The sequence below is a fragment of the Epinephelus moara genome, chromosome 4 (genome assembly GCF_006386435.1).
Source record: "Epinephelus moara isolate mb chromosome 4, YSFRI_EMoa_1.0, whole genome shotgun sequence".
Taxonomy (NCBI): Eukaryota; Metazoa; Chordata; class Actinopteri; order Perciformes; family Serranidae; genus Epinephelus; species Epinephelus moara.
The window spans coordinates 40,022,707-40,042,411 of NC_065509.1; the positions used below are offsets into that span (position 1 = coordinate 40,022,707).

Below are 19,705 nucleotides of genomic sequence, written 5' to 3' on the forward strand. Positions count from 1 at the left end.
CAGCTGAGGCTGATGAGGTCCAGTTTAGGCTGATAAAACTGGAGCAAAGTGTGACAGTGTCGATCTGAGCAAACTGAGCCTGAGACGTTTTAAAATGGCCACTTCACTGAAGACAAACCTTTCTGAGTGCGTGACCTTTCCTCTGATACCACCCTGCCAAATGTTACACTTTCCCCCTCCATTACCAGTAAGGTCACAGAGTAACAAACTTGTCTCTACATTTCTCTCTCATCCTGTCATTTTGTTCTCTGCCGCTCCTCAGCCTCGCGGGGCACCTGGCACAGCCGCCTTGTACTCTTGTGTTTGACTCAGCGTCCTCTCTTCCAGGTGCTGGCGGCGTACGACTTCACAGCGAGAGGAAACCATGAAGTGTCTGTCAGAGCCGGCGAGCCAGTCCGTGTCCTGGAGCCCCACGACAAACGAGGGAATCCTGAGTGGAGTCTGGTGGAGACGAGAGGTGGGCTCAGAGGCTACGTGCCCTCCAACTACCTCACAATCATGCCCATGGGGACTGGGCCACCTGGCATGTTCCCCCCCTACTGACAGGAGGGACGGAGACACAGCAGCACGTACAGTATGACAGAGGATTCACCATACTGTCTTTAGAAGGCTTACAGCAGTATTTTTTTAAATGAAGGTGCGTCTGCTTCTCAAACAGTAACATGACTCTACATCGTGACCATCGTTATTTTATTATCAGTGTCAAAATCAGTGTTTTAAACATCAGAGCCATTAAATACAAGAGTTTCATGGCCACAGTGTTAGAAGTAAAAACGCCATCAGTTTTATTTGCACAGCCCAAAATCACAAATTTGCCTCTAAGGTCTTAACACCCTCTATCCTTGGACACTTTATTCGATAAGTATATCGTAACCTTTTACAAGTAAGAGCTTATCTGTCTTCTCTAAGGCCTTTTCTTCACTATCTCTAACTCAATTTCTGCACTAAATTTGAAAAAGATTTTGTTCCCCTCCACACCCAAAATATATCTTTTCAAAAGTGCCATTCAAAGAAGAGATGACACAAGTCTCACAAACTGGTGTGAACACGTGTGAGCTTCAAAAACACTGACATCTGACTGTAATGTCATCCAGACTTCAGCTCTGTGTTCACTCGATTAATCACTCAGGGTGTAAATCACAAGTTTTATCACATTATGATTATTATCGATTAAATTGACTCCACTAACACACATGAAACACGGCTCACAAGCAAGAATATTTACCAAAAGATATAAAATAATAACTGTCACAGACATAACAGTTATTTTTTTGCTTGTCACCATTAGGGCTGCAACGATTAGTCGACTAATCGATGACTAATCGACTATTAAAATAATCGGTGACTATTTTTGTAGTCGACTAATCGGTTTTCATAGAGAAGTACTATAAAAGTACCCCAAAATACTCTTATTACAGCTTCTTATGTTCAGATATTGGCAGCTTTACACACTCTCCCATGACGGTGAACTAAAACCCTTTGGCCTGAGTACGAAACAAGACATTAGATGAAATAATTTTGGGGTTTGGGAGAGACAGACCGATATTTTTCAACATTTTAACACATTTTTCGATAAAATGATTAGTCGACTAATCGAAGAAATTATCGACAGATTAGTTGACAGTTAAAATAATCGTTAGTTGCAGCCCCAGTCACCATTGTTAGCTTAAGCCTGCGGCACTTTCTTTTAATGCACGTAACATGATTTACTCAGTAACATTTACCTGTCTCCCTCTCCTGTGCTCTGCTGCAGCTCCTTGTGTGTGTGTGGACAGTAGGGGTGTAACACACATTGATCCGGATTAATATATTGTCAAAATGATCGACAATCAAATGAAAATATTTATACATATCTGCATCTTTGAGACGCACTTTTATTTTGAAATTCCCATGGCATGTCTGTGTCACCTTTTCTGTAGGTAATGACCAGCAGCCAATTAAAAGACAATGACGATATTTACTGGCAGCGCCTCATGATCACAGGCCCCTACATTGAATCAAATGGAAATTCACTGTACTCCAAAATAAAGTGTGCTTTATACATAACTGACACATTCACAAGTCACTTGCGGTCCATCCAGAATGGACCCGCGACCCACTTTTGGACCGGGGCCCACCAGTTGGAAACCACTGGTCTAAATAACTGATACAGTGTCATATCATGGTGAAACTTGTGATTTACACCCCTAGTGGACGGATGAAGCTCCGCCCCCAGTAACGCACAGAAGGGAGAGAAACGGAGCTGGGTATCATTTAAAAATTGCGATACCAATACCAGTTCCCTTAAGGTGATGCCAACATGCTTTGCCAAGACCTTTTTTGTTCCACTACATCATGTAAACTAAAGCACTCAGTTGTGTAAAATGCCTCTAGACACCACAGACGTGTAGTATAGTCAAATATTTGAATGTTTTGGTGGCATCTCGGCACGCCACATCGCCAAATTCAGTACGCCATGCTCAACTTCACTACACCACAGACTGTTTGGATTGTAGCTGCTGCAGTGGTGGGCCAATCATGTCGCATTAAATTGAAGGACACTTGCTGTGATTGGCTGTGAGCAAACCGGAACAGGAAGTCTTTTTTTTCTAATTCATGAAGGATCAAATGCAGGTCGGGTTTGACTGGGGAAGTTTCAATACTCCCGTTGGTCTGACAGCTGCTCAAGCCTGGACCGTATAATATGGGACATACTGGACACACTGGAAAAGATGAAGGAGCTTCAGCCCCAGTGCTGGTAGTTATGTGACATGTTGCTAATGAGCACTTTAGCAGGACAGTCGCTGAACTGGAATTTAACTCTGCATCTTAAGGCTGAAGGACGATCTTCAAGTTGCACTGCAAAAATCTTTCATGGTCATTATCACAAAGCACCAGAGACGATGGGGAGAATATATTGAAGACAAATGAGGATCAGCTGACCTCTGTGAGAAGGCGTATCCCACAATCCCCGGCGGGACGAAAGGACACGAATTGAAAACGATAGGCTGCATGTTCTCGTTAGAGAGCCTGCGTGTTAGCGAGCTAACGGCAACACTTGGACGCACAGAGCAGAAAGTGTGTGTGCATGTGTTTGATGTGAAATTGGGCTGACAGTTGTGTGGGTGTGTGTGTGTGGGTGTGTGTGTGTGTGAGCTGGGTCTCCTCCTCCTCACCTGGAGGCAGGAGCAGTACTGTATCGAGACTGACAGGTACACAGCGCTCTCATCATCTCAGACAGTGTAATGTGATGTAAATGTAAAATGTCCCCAGGGCCGAGTAGGAGAGAGGCGAGGAGGAGGGGAGGAGTCGGAGATCTAAAGACACAGGAAGGAATTCATACGTGGAGAAGAAGCCAAAGAGTTGGAGGGAAAATAGGAAAACTCTGTGCCTGCTTTTCCTCCTCACATCCTTTTCCTGTTAGTCTGAATATCTATTTTGTCTCAGCCTCCTTCCTTTTCCCACTCCAACCATAAGCTGATTTAAATTCACTCTTACATTCACTTCCTACATTCCCCCCTCATCTGTAAAGGCTGCGGATCTGTAAAGGATGTGTCACCGGTGTGCTTTCATTCTCTCCGTTCACATCACAGGACGAGAATCAACTGCTCCGTGAGGTTTTGGGCTTGAAAAGGTTCTAATCACAAATATAAAACAGTAACGACAGGACTGAAGCGACCTACTTCTGTATTCATAGGCACCTGATGATGCCTGTTGCTATGGATACTGTTCAGTGAATGCAGGTCGCGTCTCCCTGTGGCGTTTCTTCAAGTTGGATGGACTGTGAAAACACTGAGCTGCAGCACAATTCAAGTTGTTTTTGTCGGTTTTGCAAATATTTGCCACCTCAGTATCTTCATGTCACACAGTACGCAGACCTGTGCGACAGGAAGAACTGTTCTGCACTGCAAACTAAACTACAGCTGCATTTCATTTATGTGCTTTTAACTTTCAATGTCAGTGCCGCAGCGTCACATGACATCATTCCTATCTAAGTTCATTGATGTACTGATCCTGCAAACATCTTGATCTTGATCTCTTTTTTCAGAGCGCTCCGTGTTTTTTGTGTGGCCACTCTAACGATGACATCACTGACACTTTTTTAGCTAGGCTGCTTTCACTGTCACAACAGAGACAGAGACGCTAATTTTGCGAGCACATCAGTCGGCGGACACTAGGTGTCGCTGGTGAGTGTTGTGATTTTATCACCGCTCACTTTGTAAGCTTGAGGTTAACTTTGTCAACCCTCTCTTAAGTTAGCGCGCCAATGTTAGTGTCAAGATCTTGTTGTCATAGAAACAAAACCCACGTGCAGCAAGTCATTAAAAAAAAGCGCTGCCAGCACACAAATCCACCAAAGACCCACGGATGTACGGTCACCCCTCCCAAATGCGGGCCACATTTAAAGGACGTGTAGAGAGCTACAGTGGCTGACAAAAAATGTCTATCTAGAGCCAGTGTTTGGTTTGTCCCTTCTGGGCTACTGTAGAAACAACATGGTAGACTCTGTGGAAGAGGACCCGCTCTGTATGTAGATACATAGGGTTCATTCTGAGGTAATAAAAACATGATTCTCAGTTTTAGTTGATTATAAACCAATGAAAACAAAGTTATGAATATTTTTGTCACTTGGCAGTAGATGCCCCTAAATGGAAACACTGGACCTTAAAATCTGTGAAATCATTTATCCAACATGGAGCACCTACTCAACAGTGGCTGCACATGACATTCCTGGAAGTGGGCGTCTTGTCACACGAGCATGTTTTGCATAAAACGGAGCCTTTTGTCCGGTGGATAGTGCTGTATCAGCTGCTGAGGATGTGAAGCAGAGGGAGGGGGCCGCTCAGCTGGAGCTTAGCTGTTCCCATTCGTCTGAATGTCAGGACGGCGCAGAGCAGCAGGAGGGACGGGGAGAGTGTGTGTGTGGTGTGTGTGTGTGTGTGTGTGTGTGTGTGTGTGTGTGGGATGCTACTAATGTACCAAAATACCAAATGTCCTCAAGGTTAGTAAGAGAAAGGGGAAGTAAAGAAACCTGACGACATTTTACCTGCTGTCACTTCTTCAAAGGCCAGTTTAGGATGAAAGGAACAATTCAGCCATTAAATGTTGTTAAAAACAGGTAATGGCACTAACTTTGCATTTTGGCTTTTATTTCACTTTTTTTGTATTTATTGTAAATAGTGAATTAACGGTGAGAAACTGCTACTGGTGATGCCTCCTAAAATTTAAATCCACTGCAAAGAATTTTGTTATTCTTTGAAAAAACTTGCAGATACTGTAAAAATAAAATACATGACTTCACAACACACTCCTGGAAAACATTTAGAGCCATGTTCTAAAGATATATGATTATATATAGATAGTAAAGGGTCTATTTTTTCATTAAAATCATCTCTTTTTTTATCAGAAATGGGATAAAATGTAGCTTTAATTTCATTCATTCAACTCTCGTCCACTAGAGGGAGCTGGAGACCTAGGTTGGTTGATGAGAGCCTGTGTATTTCACTGTGTAACTGGTGTGTTTGTGTGTGTGTGTGTGTTACCTCTGTCAGTATTAGTGCTAGCCTGAGAGCAGAGCCTGAACATAATCTTGTACATTCTGTTCCTATTGTCCAGTTTTTTTATATTAACCCTCTGTTGAACCAACATGTGAAGAGTTGAATGTTTAACCTGCTGACGATCTGGTTTTACAGTTTTACAGTCTGTACAGCATTTCTCTGTGTAATTTATTGTTTTGTAACTGTGTTGAGTCATATTGTTGTTTTTAACTTATTCGATGCCGCAGGGCGACCTGACCTGAGATGAATCATGAAGTCTTTGAAGTCTTGCCAAAGTTATGATGTTGGACTCACTTTCTCTCTCTCACACACACGTATTCACACAGCAGATGGGAGTGTCTGCAGTGCAGCAGTAGTATCTGTCAGGGCAGCTGTGAACTGACTGTCTGTGTGGCTTCAATAAAACTAAACAGAAACCTGTTCAATGTCCTTGTATCACCTCATGTTAATAACATATCCAAAAAATTATTCAGACATTTATGATCAGTTCAGATCAGTATCGTGTAAAAACTGGAAATTATAACGTTTCTGCCATCAGCTCAAAGGTTTAATTTTGTTAAGGCTTGAAGCTATGCAGTAATAAATGGCTGGCTGCTTTGACTGACCTACAGTATATGAGGCATTGCAACAGATCCACTACTCGCTCCTCCAAAGCTCCAAAGTCTTTGGCTCCAAAAATCCAAGATGATGACGGCCGAAATGACGAACTGGAGTCTTCAAAACAGGCCACAGACCAGTGACTACAAGGTCATCCGGGCAGGTTACCAGCCAATCACAGAGCTGAGACACTTGCGGGCAAGTTCGTCAATAAACCTAACCTGCATGTCTATTTGCATCCATGTGATGTCTTACAATTGCTTTATCAATTAGTTATTTTTTCAGCTATCGACAAATCATCTAAGCACTAGAAACTTCTCTAGTAAACATCAATTTGGTGAAAGCCAGATCAAAACCAGGCTAAATTTGGTTGAAAGGCCAACAAGCAAGTTTTAACTGCACATTAAATGCTGTTAAAACAATGGTTATATGTTTCCTAGACACCTGAAAACTGTGACTCTTTGGACATGTTCCCAATTTTTCAGCTGTCCTTGAAACAATACTCACATCCCATAGGTGCTCAACTGGATTCAGGTCAGACGAATGAGAGGGTCAGTCAATGGCATCAGTGCCTTCATTATCCAGGAACTGCCTACACACTCTGCACCAGGAGGAACCCAGGGCGCACTACACCAGGAGGAACCCGGGGCGCACTACACCAGGAGGAACCCGGGGCACACTACACCAGGAGGAACCCAGGGCACACTACACCAGGAGGAACCCAGGGCCCTCTGCACCAGGAGGAACCCAGGGCCCTCTGCACCAGGAGGAACCCAGGGCACACTACACCAGGAGGAACCCAGGGCCTGCTGCACCAGGAGGAACCCAGGGCCCTCTGCACCAGGAGGAACCCAGGGCCCTCTGCACCAGCGTAAGGTCTGACAGTCACTCTGAGGATTTCATCCTGGTACCTAACAGCAGTCAGGGTACTGTTGGCTATGACATGGAGGTCTGTGTGACCCTCCAAGGATCTGCCTCCCCAGACCATCACTGACCCACCACCAAACCGGTCATGCTGGATGATGTCACAGGCAGCATAACGTTCACCACGGCGTCTCCAGACTCTTTCACGCCTGTCACATGTGCTCAGTGTGAACCTGCTCTCATCTGTGAAGAGAACGGGGCGCCAATGGTGGACCTGCCAGTTCTGGTGTTCTCTGGTGAATGATGGAGCTGCACGGTGCTGGGCTGTGAGCACAGGTCCCATTAGAGGACATGGGGCCCTCATGCCACCCTCATGGAGTCTGTTTCTGACAGTGTGGTCAGAAACATGCACACCAGTAGCCTGCTGGAGGTCATTTTGTAGGGCTCTGGCAGTGCTCCTCCTGTTCCTCCTCACACAAAGGAGCAGATACCGGTCCTGCTGCTGGGTTGATGCCCCTCTACGGCCCTGTCCAGCTCTCCTCGTGTAACAGCCGGTCTCCTGGTATCTCCTCCATGCTCTTGAGACTGTGCTGGGAGACAGAGCAAACCTTCTTGCAACCACTTGTAAGGATGTGCCATCCTGGAGGAGCTGGACTACCTGTGCAACCTGATTGGGCTGCAGGTACCGCTTCATGCTACCAGTAGTGACAAGGAAACAGCAGAAACTGATTCACAATCACTTGTGCTTCCTATACAGACAGATTTATATCCCTGAAGTTTAACTGACTTGCTGTTATACTGTGACAACTAAGTGTTCCCATCATTTTTGAGCAGTGTATTTTCCCTCTCAGACACTTTGAAGGACAAACAGGCAAACTTCCATCCCACTGGTCCCAAGTTTGAATCCCAGAGGAGCTGGAAAAGTCTGGACACTGAAGTTGACAACAACAAGCGCTTCCTCAACATCCGCCGCTGTTATGCCCTTAAGCAAGAGAGCCCACAGCTGAGCGTGTCAGCTGAGCAGTTTACTAGTTCTGGCAGATTCTTACAGACTGAACATGTTTGCAGAGTAAACACGTCTCCTCACAGGTTTCGTACTCGGCAGTGAGAACAGGCTCGCTGCCCAAACTGGTCGGATTCTTTACACAGCAGCTGTCACCACAGCTAATCTAAAATGTGATGTTTACTTCTGTGTCTCCTCTTCCTGTTATTTAGCTCCCTTCACATCCTGTCCTCATCTTCATCTCATTGCTGGGATTGATTCAGCGCTTTCAACGTCGCAGTCGCTCCACTCCCTGTCTTATTTTCCACCACAGTGTATAATAATCCTCTGGAGCGGCAGATGTGAGTTTGAACCGCTCACAGGTACCTCTTTCATCTTCATACACCTTCAGTGCAACCAAGTGCAAAATAAATGTACAATAGAAAGCTGCGGCGAGTACACACACACACACACACACACACACACACACACACACATTTATATGCTGTGTTTAGCTTTGTTTCTGTTTCGGGTGAGTTCAGCGTCGCACTCACTGCACCGTTCACCTGCCGTGTGAATGCAAACCAGCAAATGTTTCCCAGAGAAATAAAAATGGTGAAAGATGCTGTGACAGTATTTTTTATATTCTCCACATATCATGTGTTTAGTTGAGCCAAACCTGAACGCGTAGATTGTTTCTCTCTGCCTGTCAGACGCTGTTAGCACGGCCTGTTTTTACCTGTTGTGTTCTCTCAGCTGTGATCAGACAGCAAACATCCAACCACAGGTGCTCTAATGGGCTGTTTGTCTGTCATTAGCATCACTGCTGTTTACTTTGAGGCTGACTTTATTTGAGTTATTGATAAAGAGACGAGTAAAGAAATGCTAAATAGGCGAAGTGAGACAAAGAACTCCCCGTATTGATTCATACTGACAGAGAGAAAAACACAAGATGACAAATATTAATGACATGAAAACACAAGCAGGGGTGGATGAACCTGAAGCAGCAGTTTGCCTCCACAAGCTGCTTCGTTGGCTTTTTGGAAACACTTCCAGGAGTTTGAATAAGAGCAGGAAGAGGTTTTGACGGACGAATACACTGACTGTGTTGTGTGCTCTCAGAGCTTTGCACACCAGTGTTCAATTGAGTGTCTTTGAAGCCAACTGATTCAGATCTTCACTCTCTTTCATCTCCTGTACTTCAGTCAGCAGCTGGCTTTGTCCCAGGTACCCGGGAAAGAGAGTATTCTGACTCGACCTGAGCCTCCCAGGCAGCAGGGACTAATGAAAAGCTGCAGCAGGTTTAGCCAATGAGCACAAAGTTCCTCCTGTTATAGAGTTATTGTAGGCCCAATCCCAATCTTCACACACAGACTCACAGACTTTAAAGGAGCAATAAGCAAAATTCATCATTTCTAGATTGAAGGAATTAAAAAATCGCTATGTGAAGAACTAGAGGTGTAATTTCATCTGGAGTATAGCATGACCTCACACACCCTCTCTCTGTGNCTGAAATGAAGGCGAGGCTCAGTGACTAGAAGAGCTGGTAGAAGCGCTCCATAGCTGTAAGTTACTCCAGTAGCCGTAGTAGCTCTAGTGCTAACTCTGGGAGTTAACGCTAAGGCTCTCGGTCTCACGGTCTCACGGAGAAAAGTTGGAACGTTAGCATGGCAGCCGATAGCTAAACACAGCAGAGACCAAGAGTGAGTGAAAGACATTGCTAACTGCTAAACTAAGTTGGCCGTTTAGGTTTTATTTCCTCGCCCCTGTGGCGAGTGGATCTGCCTGCAGTGAAAGCGGGGCTAACCAGTGCTTCCTCCTCAGGCTCCACTTTACTCAGCTGCCAGCACAGCCAGTTAGCCTCCGCTAGCTTCCCAGCTAGTGGCTCTCCATTTGGATCCAACCGGAGCACCGAGCCCTGGTTTGTTATTCAGGTTAATGTGGGAAGAAGCAGCGGGTATACTGGGCAGCTGAGTGAAGCGGAGTGAAGCGGAGCCTGCGGAAGAAACACTGGGACCGTCTGGATGTGATAGTCCGTGGAGATGCTGCGGTGCTTGGCTGCACAGACAAGGCGAGCGGGGGTGGGGGGTGGAGAGCAGAGGTAGAGGGAGGAGTGGCTCATGACACACTTTGTTTTGGTCTACAGGCAGTGCACAACAGCAAACCTAGCGGTGAAACGATTTAGCTTATTGCCCCTTTAAGGTGTGTTCCCGCTAAGTGTATTAATGCTCAGGGCTGTCCCACTGTAAAATCCATAGACTGTGTAAAGTAATAGACGTAGCCACTGTGACATCACTCATTGGTGCATAAACTCCAGTTTGGCATTTTAACCCCCGGTTCAGACCAATGATCGCGGTGAGACGAAACTCTTTTAGAATGTTGCAGAGAAAAGTTGCAGCACTGTGAACTGGCCGTCTGAGCTCGACTCAAGCTGGCTGGTGGTGTCACCTGCAACTCAGCTGGTCAAATATCCAACGGCCGGTTTTAGAGCATAAAGCATGTCACCTGTTTCAACAGCCAGTCGGCTTGTAAAAATCAAAATGATTGCAGACGGCGTGTTGGCTTGCTGCGACGGGAGCTCTGTCACTGCTGAGCCCTCTGTTTCTGTCCTCACGGTGTGCCGATGTCGGACGTTGGGTCGCTGCTGCTGCTGGCTCTATGTGCTTATGCCCCGCCCACACACACATTCTAACTGACTAATTGGCGGTGGTTATTTATATTATTGTGGCATATTGATTATGAATACAGTCCATCTGATGCTCGTTTTGTTTCATCACTGTAGCCAGTATCTCACTATCACTATCATTCAGATTTTAAGAAGCTACAAATTATATTCAGCCACAAAATGAGTCTGAAAAGCTGCAAATCAGAACGGAAGCACAGAGAGTTGTTGACTAGAGATGATACGCCGTCTCATGGTGGTCACTTCCTGTCAACGTTACAGATCAGAAGCACAGAGAGTTGTTGACCAGAGATGATACACCGTCTCATGGTGGTGACTTGGTGTGAACCGGCAGGTTTTTAGAACGTTGCAGACGGGTGCATTACAAGTAGTTTCCCGTTTTAAATCATCTGGTTGTGAATCTTTGGTCAGAACTGGGCTTGAGTTGTTGCCATCTTGGATTTTTGGAGCCAGAAGTAACTATATATGGGAGTCTGGCACTGTGGAAGAGACCGAGGATCTGAGGACACCATCATCAGACAGCCTGTCACTCAAAGTGACCCAGCCTTGAATAACTTAAAGCCTTGATAAAATGTAAATGGCTAAAAAATTCAAATTCATACAAATGTAGCCCTGTGCAGCTGTAATGACTGGGAAATTAGTTATAGAGACCAAAACCAGACTGTGAACATGGTTATGTCTGCTGTAAAGTTAGACAGCCTCAAGTGGCCATTAGAGGAACTGCTGTTGGGGCGTTGGTGGCTTAGTGGATAGAGCAGGCGCCCCATGTACAAGGCTGTTGCTGCAGCGGCCCCGGTTCGAGTCCAGCCTGTGGCCCTTTGTTGCATGTCATCCCCTCTCTCTCTCCCCCTTTCACACTTAACTGTCTTGTCCATTAAAGGCAAAAAATGCCCCAAAAAATATCTTTTAAAAAAACAAGAGGAACTGCAGTTATTACTTTGGCTTCATTTTTCAGCACTGGAGGTTGCTGCTTGGTATGAAACCTGTCCCTGGCCCCCAATGTCAGACGATGCCATGCTTACAATGTGTTATCATTTTTAAAAATCCCCATCGCTATGCAAAACTCGTCTCACATAGCCAAACCTATCTCTACACTATGCTTTAACCCTGTGTGCAAAACAGCATCAACCCCTGAGCCAACAATTTACACGCTAAAATGTGGTGTTTTCTTTTGCAAGGATATAGCCATTTTAATGCCAGGGCTTGCTTCTCCACCAAAACAAATTCCCCCCCGACACTATTTTGCATGAGCACCATCCCTGCATCCAGGGCGTAGCGTCACCCAGACAATTGTGACTTGTTAAAAATAAAAAATACAAACATCCCACAATGTTTTTTTCCCTGAGTGCAGAATTATAATGGGTTCAGCCCAGGCACCCAGGAACGCCGTTCAGCCCTGCTTCCAGTTTTTTCCAGGGGCTACTCGAGGTATTGCAGCGCAAAAATCTCCTCGACCCAAAAAGCATTTTCCCCATAGACCACCATTATAAAAGTAAGTGAGCAATTCTCATTGGGCTGAATAGGCTCCATCTTGGTGTCCTGTATCAAGATCTAAGAATACAATCATGTTTCATCCAGACCTTTCTCCTGCTCGGGCACTGCACAAGATAGGTCAGGCTATGCAAAACTAGCTTTTAGCATGGAGGTTGGGATTGGGCCACACTGTAGTAATCTGAAAATGGAAGTGAACATGGCAGCTAAGCTCTCTCACATAAAACATTTTCAATCTTGATCCACTATGATTGTACCTCAGTGAAATATGTCTGATGATATATTATTGTGGTCTGACAAATGAATTATAATTACCACGGCTGTAACCTCCACACATGTAGCCCACACTGTTAACCGCAGCTGCAGCATCATGTCTGCTGAGCAGATTTTGTCTGTTGTGTTTGGGGCTGGAGCTGCCCGTGGAATCTGAGCAGATGAGTGTTTGTGCCGAGCGTCTCCACAGGGAGCATTAGCCGGCTTCAGCGGGCACTGGAGTGTGAACTGGAGAGCTGGTTTAGGGGCTTTTAGAGTGTCACTTAGTGAACAAACGCTGCCTCTGTATTTGTGTGGAAGCACGTCAAGGCTCTGTGCAAGCTGCTTACATCCGAGCGGCGATGCTTGGCTGCCCAGTTTTGTGTGTAAAAATGGACATATGCATGCATGAATATCTTATGGCTGCGTATGTATATATTTGAATTGCAGACATTTCCTGTGAGGACGTCTTGTGCGCGTCTTCACTCAACATATGTGTCCATTCAAGCGTGAGTTCAGTTTTAACAGTGACGTAAGTGTGTGTGTGTGTGTGTGTGTGTGTGTGTGTGTGTGTGTGTGGTGCCCATTAATGCTTACATCAGCAAACCTCTTTTCTGTTAGAAGCTGTTTGATGAAGAGGAGCACCTTCAGGCGTCTCATACCCTCTGAATGACGTGTGTGTATGTGTGTGTGTGTGTATGCCTCCTCGTGTGTGTGTAGGAGGATGTGTATGCCGCTCTGTGTGTGTGTGTGTGTGTGTGTGTGTGTGTGTGTGTGTGGCTGAGCCTCAGCAGTGTAACAGTGAACAGATCCCAGGCTATAAATATCTTGTCCGCTAACTGACGCTGAGCTAAAAATAGACACACACTGTTCACACTGCTGCCTAGAGGACGACAGGAGAACTGCATTTAAAGAAACAGTTTGTGTTTTTATTTATTTCTGTGTACAGTCACAAATCAGAGCCTCCAGTTTGTGTTTGTGTGTTTAAGGAGCCAAAGTCAACTGGGACTGGAAAAACAAATTCCCTGAAAAGAAGGGAAAAAATCAAGATGGCAGAGACTGGGGCAGAGATGGTCAACAACAATTGCCAAAATCAATATGAAGGTGAATGCTGAAAAATAAATTAATAAAAAACAAGTAGGAGAAATAATGTTTATGAAATGACAACATGAAAAAAGTAGGGTTTGGCCATCCCTGTGTCAAAAAATGACTCATTCTGATTCTTAGCCCAAATTGTCCCAAGTCCAGACCCCCAGAACCTCATCAAATCTGGGAGCCAGAGCCTGCTCACATTTGATCCTCAAGCACAGTTAACACAACAGAGTCTGCTGTCATTTAGCCACAGTCAGTCTGACTCAGCTGGCTGTGTTAATTTGTTAATAAAATGATCATCAGGGTCGAGAGATGTTGAGCTGATTATCTTTTTTAAACTGGGAATGAGCTATTACCGCAGACTGTATAACACAATGGACAGAGTTACCGTGACATCACCCATTGGTTTGTGGACGGCTGTTATGAAGCCTCAAGTTGCCTTTGTTTTTTTTGGAGCCAGAAGTGACTATATGTGGATGAAAGGGTGGAGCTGTGGATGAGTGAGAGGTGGATCTGACTCATATACATTACTCCATTATGAAGAAATAACATTGTTTGCTAGCTTGATGCTAACGGCAGAACTCACCGGGTTACTAAAGTGCCTCTGCTGTTTCACATCATAATCTTTCCCTTTTTACTCTGTGTGGCAGGTGGACATCAAGTGGAAATGTTGCAGCACTGTGAGTTAAAGGTATTTTTTGTTGCAGAGAAAACAGGGTGTCACTGTCTGTGTTTCATTGTGTGTATCATGTCTGACAAACATAATGTGAGAAAAGCAAAATCAGCTGCGTCAATGCGCATGTGTGTTTAAGATCTGTAGTTTGTAATCTTCATTCCACCAGCGTGTGGAGTCTTCTTCCTGGTTTGGAAGCTCCCTGTGTGTGTGTGTGTGTGTGTGTGTAAGAGTGTGTGTGTGTGTGTGTGTGTGTGTGTGTGTTGTGTGTTCAGGGCGACAACGGTCAACCAAACTGTTCATGTTGCTAATGGCAGCCTCAGGGTGAGAGCAAGCCATCTGCGCCTCTGTGTGCAAGAAGTGTGTGTGAGTGTGTGTAGCACGGTCGCTATCTTACTTACAGCTGATCCTGAAAGTCATGATTTATAGTCAAAGAGGAGAGCAACAGACACACACACATACACACACACACACACTCACACACTCTGGATTGGATGCAGCCATCTCTGTCCAGCATCACAACACACTTGTGAGAGCGAGGTGCAAAGTGTGTTTGTTTGTGTGAGTGTGCATGTGTGTGCATGTGCGTGTGTTTGGGGTGACAGCTGATGTCTGAAATTAGGAGCAGCCAAAGTCGAACCCCCCGAGGAGATGGAGAGGTGCTGGGCTGAGCCGACATGACACACACACACACACATTAATATCCTTTCTCTCACATCTGTGTCACCAGGAATTAAAGACGCCTCATGCAGCAACACTTTATCGTTAATAAATCATCAGTGTATCACGTCATGTTTACCTTGTTTATTCTGTTCTTCATTTCCTGCTTATCTCTGATAAACAGATAAATCTGTTTGAGAGGAAATGTCTGTTTAAGTGACTGTGCGGAAATAATAGAGACAAATTTTAGCATCTGGAACCTTTGATGAAAATGCCCCTCTGTTTTCAAAGAATCTTCCAAATGATGCCAAGCAGGACTGGGCGATAAAACGATCAATATCTCGATATATTATCCTCGATAGAGTGATCATAAATATTCGATGAATCCTCTATATAATTATGCCACACATGCGCCCATAGAGGAGTGGTAATGCACCTTAACCACTAGTTTCCACACGCCATTAACCAAGGGAAGTAGTAGTAGAAGAAGACGAGACCGCCAACTAATGTGCACGGTGGCATCACAATAACATTCAACATGCTCATAAAGTTGCTCTTAGCATGACTGTTTTGTCCACAGATAACAGCACAGCACTACACCATTGAATTTGCTGCACAGCGTTAGCAACAGAAGCTGTATATTAGGGATGTAAATCACTGGTGTCATCACATTACGATGTTATATCGATTCTTTGGACAACAATACGATATGCAGTTTATGATTTTGATACAATGTGATTCAAATATAGTTCACACTATACGACTTTTCTGTCCGTTCCAACAGTCACTACGTCAGAATACCCGATTGTGGTGTCATAAAATCGCGCCGTGACTATGCGATGGTCCACGACCAATCATTCCCGGTCGTCTTTCATGACGTGTGTGATGTCATCGGGTTATTCTTGTCCTACTTTTAATACTTTTACTATTAATTCAGTTACTGTGTCTGTTCATGTGCCAGCCGAGATGTTGTAGTAACGTAAAAAGTGCCACCAGATGGCAGGAGCTACACTAAGCAAGTCACTGACAATAAAAGCCTTTTTAGAAAATGAAGGGATTCTCTCAACCGAAGTTATAAGGGGCTTTTAATTTGAAACAGATACAGGAAGTGTTGAGTTTGAAATGACGGCGCAATGCATTAACTTTATCAAGGCAACGGGAGCGGATAAAAAGTAAAAATGTAAAGATACAGAGGGAATGATAAATAACTGCCTGTTTATAATGTAGTCTGTTTCAAATGAAGCTGGCAGCCTCTGCAGCTGTGGTGAGTAAAAGCCATTGATTTTTAATTTTCTTACTTTATGTCCGTCTCCATTATGAAGAAATGACATTGTTTGCTAGCTTGATGCTAATGGCAGTACTCAGCGGGTTGCTAAAGAGCCTCTGCTGTTTCACGCCATAATTTTTCCCTGTTTACTCTGTGTGGTAACATTCCTAGAGGAAATATCTAAAAGGCTGGGGTGTTGTTGTCATACACTTGTCTACGGCAGCAGATCGCTCTTTGTTCCTGCTGGTCAAAGTGACGGCTGTGACGGGAGTAATCATGAACAACAAAAAGAAAATTAGAGTTTCTGTAGGAACGTCATGAGGCATCCCAGACTTTGCATCGGTTGTCGTCTACTATGACACACTACACGAGATGAAAAGATGGAACATTGCGTACGACACTCGTTGCCGTTCACGATCTGAGCTGTCACTGTGCTACGCTGTGTCGGGCTATCGAGCTGATAGTTAGCAGAATGAGATGCTGTCCAAGCAGGTAACGTTACGTTGTCTTTTATCTCATTGTTTGCATACAGCATGTGCCCCATCTGTTGACCTCTAGTGTCTTCAACTGTCACTCAGGAGCAATAGTCAGCCCTTAAACTTAAAACAAATATTGATTTTATTTTAATAATTATTGATAGACTGATATGATATTTTATTCCTTTTTTTTTAGCCATATTGCCCAGCCTTAGTGCCAAGAAATGTGACTCATTAAGATTTTGTCCCCCTTTTAGTGCAGTGCTCCCCTTTAAATGCACCTCCTCTTTAAAGGCGCCGTATCTAAGAATGTGGCCAAAGCGGTTACTGCACTCAAATTCAAGCGGACCGTTCGAGCAAGTCCGCCTTCTCTGCTGCTAACGCTGCTGCCAGGATACAGCGGAGGAGGAGCCGGTGGCTAATGCTATGTACCGGGACACTGCTAATGCTGCTTGCCGTGCTGCTAACGTTTGTTTCTCAAAAAAATCAGTCGGGTCGATGACCCAACTGCACATGGGCTACAATATATGATCGAAAATGAATAACAGTTGAAAGTATTCGAAATGTCCGTCCCTGTCTAGCTATGATGCTAGTTAGCCAACTTTGGCTAAAGCTTACCTGTGGAGGAGAAGAGTAGCCACTTCGATTTCAAATTCTTCTCCGCTTTCAACGGTCTCCACTGTTCAAAAGCATCTCCTATATAGACCCTCACTTTGCCTCGAGTTTTGTCTTGGCGTTTTTGGGAATCATAACGAGGTCGTTTGGGTTTAGTCGCAGCGTCAGCCATTGTAGCTCAGTCGTAACTGTAACTGCTGCTGAGACTCTACTGACTGCGTGACTGGTAGACGGCGGTGGGTGGCGCAACAGGCCAAAACACAAATTCAAAACATAAATATGATTTGCAGACCGTAAAATTTTTTTAAATGTGAATATTCTGGCTGTACTATTGTTGTCGGTGAGATCAGTATGTTATATTAACATTATTCCTTAGTCTCTGTGACATATTAGGATGATTTTACGACTATTTGCTTTAGATTTCTTACATATAGCTCCTTTAAAATTGTGCCTCTGCTCCTCCACATTTTTGCACACATCCCTCTAACCCAGAGGTGACTCAGTTTAAAGCCATTAGACACACGCACACAGGAGATTGGCTGACTATAGCTATTTTTCAAGACTGTGGCAGTGGTGCCTGACAGCTCTGTGAGTCACCTGTTAGTTTAATTTCCACAGCTCCTCTCTAGATTCCTTGCTTTGTTTTGTTTTTTTCCTTGAGCCCTCACAGACCTTTCTCAAAGCAGATGTTTTAACTTGCCGTAGCAGGAAATGCGCAGGTGTAACGAATAATATTAATGAAGGCTCCCTTCTATCAGTGAGCGCGATACCTGACACTTAAACACACACACTGAATGTAGCCATTATTAGTTAATGCTTTTACTTACACCTGTGCCTGACAAGTGAACACTGCAGTGAAAAACATCATTTTCTGCATCAAACATTTAATAACAGCAGAATGATTTCACAAGCCTGATCACAGAGGAGCAGAATATCCTTGTGAGTCCATGTGTTTTTCAGGCTGAGTTCCTTCAAATAAGGAAAAGAGGCATATTGTTGCTTCAAGTTTTTGGTTTTACCTAAAACCATCATGAGGAGCAGGAGAAGTCGTTAGAGAACAACAGCATGTGAATACCAGGTGTGTCTGCTGATTGCTCAGGGTTAGGCTTGGGTGTAACGCCATTAATCTGGTTTACCATTTCCAAGGCTCTGGTATTTGGCATGCTGGCTAATGGCTTTACTGTGACACTTCAGTGGAACAGTCACTGTTGATATTATTAATCACACCTGAACTTTACCCAAATGTCTTCTGTGAAAAAACGTCTGTAAGGTCAGGCATTACACAGCCTCAGTGGGCATGTGTATTCATGTACTGTAAATAGCAACAACTCCTCATACCTAAAGGTCAGAATAGGTTGTTTGCCAGTGACTCCCAAAACAACACAAGAGGTTACCTAGAGTTGTCTTGCTTTGGTCTGAATCAGGGACTCATGTTGTTCCACAGTTGTGTAATTGCCTAGAGTTCGTTCGTGCTCTCACGGCAGCATTTACAAGAGGACCAGATTAGATGCCTTGTGTGAGAAAGCTGCTCTTGATTGGTCAGAATTTCCATGTGGGAAAAATCCAGGAAGTAAAGCAAACGTTGAAGGATAAATGTGACACTTTCTAATGTCACAATGGAGGGACAACTACGCAGGTTGATTTTAGCGCTGCTCATCGTGGACTATATTGCTGTCATTGTTCATTTTAGTCAAACCATACAGTTTGAAAACGAGGCGCGGCTCCAACTAGAAAACAATGTTTTGATGCATTGGATGTGCTGAATGTGCATATTAAGGCAGTACAGGAGGAGGTGCACATTAATAATCCTCCAGGACTGTAACATGCTCATGTTTAACCCAAACAATGTGTCATGTGACTGCAGTTGGTTCACATCCAGGTCGGAACACGTTCTCACCACAAACCAACCGCACCAGAGTTCGTTTGTTTTTGTTTTTTTGTTCACTTGATTGTTTTGGTGTGATTGCTGTGTTCACAACTGCTCAAATGAACCGTACTTAGGGGGTAAACCAACTTGACTTCGACTGAACCGACCAGACAGGGCAGGTGTGAAAGCATGTTAATGGTTGCCAAAGCCTTTTTTTTTCCCCACAGTCGATGGGTTACAATTAGGGATGTTCCGATCCAATATTCAGATCGGTATCGGCCGGCGATATTAGCAAAAAACGTGCATCGGATCGGACTGCGTGGAAAAATGCTGATTCAAGAACTCCAATCCAGTTTTTCATAGACTCCGATCCAGGTTTTCCGGCCAGCCCAGCGCTCCGCCATTCAAGCAGTCCATTCCAGTGATCCGCTCCAGCACTTACTATCAATCCACCAGGCCAGCATGCAGACACACAGGAAACAGCAGCACCAGGCTGGCACTGACACTACTAAAATAACTGAAAAGGAAAGGCTGCATGGTTTGTTAAATGCCAACAATGTCTTGTGGTGTTAAACTTTTTTTTATTTATTAGGGGGCCAAAGCAGCCAAAGCAAACCAGCTATATTTTTTATTTAATGTTAATGTTCAA

The 19,705-nt window shown here is 44.5% G+C and overlaps 1 protein-coding gene across 3 annotated transcripts in view; it reads left to right on the top strand.

Annotated features, from left to right (window-relative positions):
- arhgef37 (Rho guanine nucleotide exchange factor (GEF) 37) overlaps nucleotides 1–19,705 on the top strand; it is a 76,392-nt gene that overhangs the window by 37,587 nt on the left and 19,100 nt on the right. For 2 of the 3 annotated variants that reach the window (XR_007569816.1, XR_007569817.1), the window contains exon 17: nucleotides 328–637. Coding sequence is in view for 1 of the 3 variants with exons in the window: in XM_050042816.1 (XP_049898773.1) it covers nucleotides 328–543 (216 nt within the window). In the remaining 2 variants the exon portion in view is untranslated. Of the gene's footprint in view, nucleotides 1–327; nucleotides 5,952–19,705 lie in introns of those variants that run through there. The other variant, XM_050042816.1, reaches the window with a different exon arrangement.